Source organism: Lotus japonicus, chromosome 3, assembly GCF_012489685.1.
Source record: "Lotus japonicus ecotype B-129 chromosome 3, LjGifu_v1.2".
In the NCBI taxonomy this organism is placed as follows: Eukaryota; Viridiplantae; Streptophyta; class Magnoliopsida; order Fabales; family Fabaceae; genus Lotus; species Lotus japonicus.
The window spans coordinates 14,019,677-14,027,721 of record NC_080043.1 but is presented as its reverse complement, the minus strand read 5'-3'; the positions used below and the strand labels follow the sequence as shown (position 1 = coordinate 14,027,721).

Sequence of the window (8,045 nt, the reverse complement as noted above, 5' to 3'; positions counted from 1 at the left end):
TATCACGTGAACCTTATATGAACCCATTATACCCAAATGTGACATTGGTAAACGTCGGGGACCAAAGTTGCAATTAAGCCAAATATATTTAAACGGTTTAGATTAAAGTTGTAGATTTACTAAATTGCCCTGCCATTTATTAAAAAAAATCCTTCTTCTAATCTTCTTCCTGGTTGGCCTCACCCAACAACGCTCACAACAACGCCGTTTTCCACTTGTTCTAGCGCCAGCCACCCAACTTCTCCAGCCCCAACACCAATCCAACATCTCCGTCTCAGCATAAATTTCATTTACTGGAGAAAATTTTGATTCCTTCTATTATCTATTTCAAACCCTATATCTTGCCTTATTTTGTCATGTGGGTCATCAAATAATTGAGTTAGTGAACATTATTCAGGTGACAGTCTTCTAGTTTCATTTTGTATGATAAAAATAAAAATGGGATCAAATTTTTGCAATAATGTTTTTTTTTGAAATAGCAATGGTCTTGAATTATTACAAAATTTTCCCTATCGCATGGTTTATTTATAAACTAATCGAAGTGACTTATTCAAATAACATATTTTTCAGTTTTTTAAATAACGATTTTTTAAGAGCTGAGAAAAGCACTTATGAAGTTGGAAAATTAATTTTTAATTAAAAAAAAGAAACTTTTTAAAGTAAAAAAGGTGAAACAAGCCCATAATTAATTTGTATCTTGTATTATAATTATTTCTTTCTTTTCAATTCTAAGTTTCTAACTCATGACTTCTGTATACAGCAGCAGATTCCAAGTATCTGGCAAGCCTGGTACACACCAATGGGTACAGTCCATGCCAAAAATATTGTAAGTACTAGGATGTGCATCTTTTCTTAATTGTGAGAGAGTTGTAATGTTGAATAGATGAACTGGCTTGGTTATGGTCTTAAACACATCTTCTATTACATATTCTGGCCTTGGCAATCCAGCCGGGTATGTTGATCCATTTAATGGTCGTGTCTCCTTTGCACAGTTTTTCACTCCTGGCTCATTCCAGTCTGGGCCACTAGTATAGTATATGCACAAATAGGGAAACAAATTAATATCTATGAAAGAAGAGAGAGATGAACACTAAATTAAAATGTTACATGCCAACTACTTTTGAAGCTTTGCTACAATTAAGTTCTTACATCATTTTAGTTCTAGTAATTTGAAAACTTTGACGGTCTCAGTTCACTCTAATCAATTAGATGAGGTAAAATCACTCTAGTCTATTTAGGTGATTCAATAATATTTCAATACAAGTCCTAAGCTGGAATTTCCTAAGACACATGTTAAAATTAATATTACTTAATCACATAGACTAGAGTGATTTTACCTTATATACTTATGATGATTTACAATCCAATATAAATACAAAATTGCAACAAAGTCAAGTATGAACTCACTGGTAGTGGAAAGGAGAAACTCCTTGCAAAAAGACTTTTGTTTTGATTGTATCCACCTCTGTATCTACCCATTTAGCCCAAGTTGTCAAAGCCGTTCGAAAAGCTTCCATACGATCCATGTCTTTCACTATCTTGTTGCCTATTTGAATATAGTCAAATCTGCAGCAGAAAATGGCCATTGTTACTTGCTACCTACATATTGTTAGAAAAACTAGGTGTATCTTACCATCTTTAAATACACATTAAAAAATTATGGTGAAGATAAAATCACAGTGAACAGCCCAAAAGTCGAGGATCAAAAGTTGTTTATGTTCATTATAATTTTGGCTCGATTTTTCATCATATATCTGAAAATGCAGTAAATAAATGAATGTTGTTAAATTCCTACGGTTGCTTGGGTCCACTGCGATACCACCAAAGCCAAGTGTTGAAAACCAAAATGTCCATGTCTTTCCACAAGTTTCCACTCTGAAGGGAATCAAGCTTCAACACCCTACCAATTTTTTCCTCTACAATGTCAACCAAATAATTTGAATGGTAAACAATCACTGAAACTCCATACTCCTGCAAGACAAGTATTTTTTAATTACTTGAAATTACAAAAAAAAGTTGTGAACGAATTCTGAAGAGGGTTTATGACTAAGACATATTGCTCGCTGACCTTGATTGTGTAGTTAGACCATATGTGACCATCAATTGATTGCTCTGATATCTCAATTTGAGGTACAGCAGAATGAAGCATGCATTTCATTGATTGCCACTGGTTTAGACTCACTGAATCTCCTATAAACATGAGCTGCTTCCCCTTATATTTTGTCAAGAATTTTTTCCCATCAAATCTGCAAAATGTATTTTTTTTTATTACAAAATGCCATTAAATAAAGTGACCAAACAAATTCATTTGAGATCACGGGTTAATAGCAAATGCTTCATAAAGTCTCTCTTGTCGTTTTCATTGGGAAGTAAGGATTATTGGCACTTAATATTATTACTGTTAAAGCTATGAACAGTATGACATGTCGTATTTACCAACACGTACCCATCCCCGAAAAAAACAAAGCAAGCGATCACATGTCCGTTTATGCCAACTTTTACAAACAAACAGAGTTCTTGTGTTAGAAGTTAGAACAAAAATAACTGATAGTTTTTTTTTGGTAAGCACAATAACAACTGATATGGTGGCCATCTTCGTGAAATAATCACATTTTATATTTTTAATTATGAAATATAATCAAATTAAGCATTATACTGAAATATTGCAACAACAATCTATTTTAAACAATATCTTTTGTTCTTTTCAAAAAACAATATCTTTTGTTCATTCTATATTTTCAAAAGGTTTACATATGTTTTTGTCCCCAATGAAATATTGTATCTTTTTTTCTTTCTAATCCCTCAATTTTAAATATATGTATTGAATTCCTCTAATTTGCATAACTTTAGGTAATATTAAATAGGGAAAATTACATGATAAATTATATGGATTCACGCCATCTCTATTATTTAACTAGAGACTAACTACTCTTATTTAATTGAGGACATTGCGCTTACCTCCTTTAAGGTTTATATTGCACTTTCTTCTCCTAGGATTTATCATCGTAATCCTAAACATCCCTTTATTATTATAAAGGGTCAGAAATAGGGAGAGTTCGGTGAAATAATGATAAATCCCAAAGAAAATTAGTTCAACTTTACGTAATAAATAATATTTATCTTCACATAAATACTATATATATATATTTAAATTTAATAATTAATGTTAAAGTAATTTTAGTAATTTACTCATTTAATAATATTAAACATATTCTGAGTGGATTAATAATTTTGACTCAATTATTAATTATTAATTATTAATTATTAATTATTAATTATTAATTATTAATTATTAATTATCATGAAATAAATAATAATTATGTTTACATAATATTATTAAAAATCTAAATTTAATAATTAATGTTAAAGTAATTTTAATAATAAAATAATTAATTGGTTTGATAATATTAAATATTTTATTTTTTTGACTCAAGTATTAATTACTATATATCATGAAATAAATTCCATTATATTTTTTTTCCTTTTTTGTTTTATATTTAAAATTTTAGTAATTTATTACTATAGTATAAAAAATATGATTAAGAAAGTTTTTTAAACTTAATGAAGTTTCTCTTTTACTATTCAACTAAGTCAAATTTATTCATTAATATGTCACTAAAAGAAATTAAATAAAAAATTTGATGGTTAGAAATAATTTTACACAGACCCAACTATACAACCTTTTATTAAAAAAATTGTGGGCGTCAAAGATTAAACTCTAGACCAGTTAGTCATTAAGACTCTAATACCATGTAAAGAACTAATCATTCTAAATATTTAAGTTGTTGAATAAGGATCACATGAGGTGATTTTATATTATTTTTTTGGTACATCAGAAAGATAAATTGCATCCTTCAGGGGTTGATCCTTAAACCTCCTTCACCCAACCCAAATGTCTCATAATTCTTACCACTTAATATTATATTATTATTTGTATATTCTAATAGTTGGCATGGAGAACAAAACAGACCAATGTATCCAGAAAATCACTATCAATTAGCATGCAGAACAAAAATTAAGAGAAATCTATATATGCACAAAACATGTCAATAACACCCACATTATATATAATTCACTGAAAAATTAAGAGAAATTGCCTAGCATATAGCTAGGTTAATCAATTCGTACCTTGGCAAGTCACAGCCGCTGGGTTGCCATCTGTATTTGAGATACTCCCGATCAGGACGACCTTGTCCCAAGCAATCAAACTCATTCCGAATGTGAGGACACGATGCATAGTCATAGATAGGGTAAGATTCATCATATACCCAACTCCCTTCATAAATATTGCATCTCAATGGTTGTGGTGGTAATGGGTTTTGAGCAGCTCCTCCTCTTGCACATGCCAAACAGAGACAAATGACCAAAACAGTGGCCACTGCAACATTCCAACCATATATTCTTATTCCAACACCCATCTTAATTTCTCTGGGTTGGAAGCACAGACACAAATGTGAATGAATGTCTGTTATTTGGTTTCCGCAGGTTTATATAATTCGAAATGGAATTGGGATATTTATTATGGGTTTGACTCTGGATACAGAATGTAAGGAAAAGGGTGCTACAACAAAGGCAGTGCAATCAATGTAATAATCTCCATACCAAATGCGTTTATATTCTCCTATTGCGTATCATTATTTCAATCTTATCTTTGTTTTGTAGCCTAAAAAATTGCATAAGCGGTATCTTTATTGAAAAAGTGAAACTCTTTGTTGTTGACTTGAAAAGGGTTGGTTGGTGGTATCTTTTTATTTTAATCACTAGATTAGTGATGTGTAGATCTGTAGTCCCTTTGCTGATTATAGTTCACATGCGACACATGACCAACACCTCACTGGGACAACAACTCAGTTGTATTTTGCCTCATTGTCTATTGTCTTTAACATTTTGTAACTCTTCATCTTTTTCCTTTTAATATATCACAACACAAATAGACACAAATTTGATCAATGACCAAATAAGGAGAGCTGTCTAATTGGTTGGTAAGGAGAACACCGTGAAAAAATATTTACATTTGGGTTAAATATGTTTTTGGTTGCTGATTTATATGCTTGAATCTAAAATGATAACTGAACTATAAGAATATGCTGATTGAGCGTTTAAAATTAGTGTTGGCCACGACATCAACGCAAATTTTGACTGATTTGAGTCGGCTAAACCGACGCAACAGAAGAAAAACAGAAAAATCTCACTTAAACATTGTGCTGGTTTAACTGGCGTTAGTTAGCGTCAGTTTTATATCGTTTAGTGTCGGTTTCGTCTGATTCGAGCTGCGCCGGCCAACGTCGCAACCTCTATTTGCGATAGCAACAACTAGAAACTGGCGCTACTTTCATCGATCATATTAGGGTCGGCCAGAACCGAAAGTAATTCCACAGATTGACTTGCTTCATGGAGAAGGAACTTTACTCTCTATCCCACATTTTACCAAAACCTTACTTTCTCTACTCTTTTTCTTTGCCCTTCTTTTTGGTTCGCCACCACCGCCTTTTCTGTCGCCTCGTTCCCTGTTTCGTCGCTCTTCCTTGTCACCCTTATCGTTATCGCCGCCCCTCCCCTGCACCCACTTACATTGCTATAAACCGCGACAGTCCCCCTTCTTGCGAAGCTTCCTACTTCGCCCCCTTCCTCCTCCTCTGCCACCCTCCTTCTACCTCCACCATCTTATCTCAATATCGGATTGTTGCCTCATGGTGCACCTCCACAATTCGCACTACCCACTCCCGCCCCACCATGAGTCGTCGCTCTACTACCGTTCACATTGTCACTCTACCGTGAGTCGTCGCTCTACTACCGCTCCTCCGCGCGATACCCATTGTTGCTTTGCCACCATTACTTCTGTCGTGCCATGCTTCATCATTATTACTTATGTCGTGATATGTCTAGAGCCTCCATCGGATGAACATTTTTATCTTCAAACTTGTTTAAGTTGTGAGCCTTAGGGTTTTCGCTCAATTCAAACCCCTTTAACAAGATTTCTCGTTCACATATTGTTTTGTTTATTAAATATTTTCTTCACCACTTCATTTTTTTCAAAACGCAAAAATCTTATTAGTGATAGAAAGAAAGCAATGAGAACAATCATCTCATTGCTGAAAGATTTTTTACCACGGTACGTTTGAATCTCTCAAGACTCAATTGTAGTATAGTAAAGGGTTTTGTCGTATCTACAGAGAGGTGTAATACTTACGTCGTTCAATAGTTAACAAACTTAAACGATGATTTCACAAAGAGATTCATTTTTGTTTGAACATGAAAATATATGAAAAGAAAATAAACTAATAGAGAAACAACAGGTATGAGGAATTGTTGGGATTAGACTTCATTGTTTGACTTTTTTGCATTCTAGTGATTCAAATACATAACATGTTCAAGCATATGATTTATCTACACCAGTTCAACCCTACGTCATCGATGTCTCGCATGAGTGGATATCAATAACTATCTAATCCTAAACATTGATGTCTCACATGATTAAGAAAGAAAGTTATCATGAAGTTTGGGTGTTTAGTGACTAACAAACCTAACTCTATATCTAGCAATTAGGATTATTAGGTGATTAACTCTAGTTCAAACTCAAACGTTGTAGCTTCCGCTCACAAGTCGAATCAAACAAAATACCATAGGTGTGATGGAAAATTCAACACAAATAACAATAACAACTCTAACAAAGCAATGCACAGCGGATAATAATTTCCCCAACTTGCTGAATCTGTGAGGAGCAACAACAAAAATGCAGCAACTAAAAATCACAAACAAAGAGACACCAAGATTTTTAACGTGGTAAAAACCTTCTCAATGTGAGAAGGAAAACATCCACGGGACCAAGCCAGTAATAGAGCTCCACTATGATCAAATCAAGTTACAAGAGAGTCTTAATACATAGCACGATTCGTGCACAACAATGGCCAGGCAACTAAGCAAAAACAAGGAAGTAGAGAACCAAGAAAAACCAGATTTCTGAAACAACACTGCCACTGTTTGAGGCCTATTTCTCACACGGCAAACAAGATCTCGCCGATCCGACCGTACAGATTGAAGTACCACAAGTCACAAACCTGCTGACAAAATTTCAGTCCGATCCGACGGTGAACGAAGGAGAAATCGCGAATTTAGTGCAGCTGCTCTGAGTTCTAGTGGAAATCCGTTTTCTTTCTTCTCTCTCTCTTTTCTCTTTGCTTCTCTTGCCAAATCAGACCTCTCTCTCAACCCTAACTGACCCCTCTCCACTTGTTTAAGTGAGACAAAGTGGGCTTACATATTTGGGCCTTTCTCCACATAGGAAGGGAGCCCAAAACCCCAACAAATCTCCCTCTCACAACTATGTGGAGAGGACCGCCAAACCGGCGATCTCACAGCAATTTTCAAACTTGCCTCTTGGTAATGCCTTTGTCATCATATCAGCACCATTGTCATCGGTATGAATCTTGGCCAATTCCAACAACCCAGCATCCAAAGCATCGCGTATCCAATGATACCTCACATCAATGTGTTTGGATCTAGAATGAAAAGTTGAATTCTTACCAAGATGAATAACACTTTGACTATCACAAAATAGCTTGTATTTGTCCTGCACAAAACCAAGCTCCTGCAAGAATTTCTTCAACCAAATCAATTCCTTGCATGCTTCTGTAATGGCAATGAACTCTGCCTCAGTAGTGGACAATGCAACACACCTCTGCAATCTGGATTGGCATGCTACAACTCCCTCTGCAAACTTAATCAAGTAGCCAGAAGTGGACTTTCTGGAATCAATGTCTCCAGTCATATCAGAATCAGTATAGCCCACAAGGGTAGGCTTATCACCTCCAAAACAAAGCCTCATACTACTAGTGCCATAAAGATACCTCAAAATCCATTTCACAGCATTCCAATGCTCTCTACCTGGATTAGACAGAAATCTACTGACTGTACCAACATCATGTGCTATATCAGGTCTTGTGCACACCATTGCATACATCAAACTACCCACAGCAGATGCATAAGGAACTCGTTGCATATCTGATTTTTCAGCTTCATTTGAAGGACTCTGTTTAGCACTCAAT

At 34.6% G+C, this 8,045-nt stretch overlaps 1 protein-coding gene across 1 annotated transcript; it reads right to left on the bottom strand.

Annotated features, from left to right (window-relative positions):
* Positions 1-682: 682 nt before the first annotated feature.
* LOC130709460 (protein trichome birefringence-like 41) lies at positions 683-4,596 on the bottom strand. Its single transcript, XM_057558830.1, has 5 exons — positions 4,129-4,596; positions 2,069-2,246; positions 1,796-1,971; positions 1,408-1,566; positions 683-1,025 (listed from the first exon to the last, which is right to left on the bottom strand). Exons 1-5 carry the CDS (start codon positions 4,416-4,418, stop codon positions 737-739), a joined length of 1,092 nt encoding a protein of 363 aa, XP_057414813.1. The 5' UTR covers positions 4,419-4,596; the 3' UTR covers positions 683-736.
* Between the last annotated feature and the right edge of the window lie 3,449 nt (positions 4,597-8,045).

Bases quoted from the DNA above. Each gene is read 5' to 3' on its own strand.
- LOC130709460 (XM_057558830.1), bottom strand. From the start codon at position 4,418: ATGGGTGTTGGAATAAGAATATATGGTTGGAATGTTGCAGTGGCCACT. The intron at 1,972-2,068 runs GTCAGCGAGCAA...CTTGTCTTGCAG, and splicing joins GGTCTAACTACACAATCAAG to GAGTATGGAGTTTCAGTGAT. The intron at 1,026-1,407 runs GTGAGTTCATAC...ATACTATACTAG, and splicing joins GTTTCTCCTTTCCACTACCA to TGGCCCAGACTGGAATGAGC.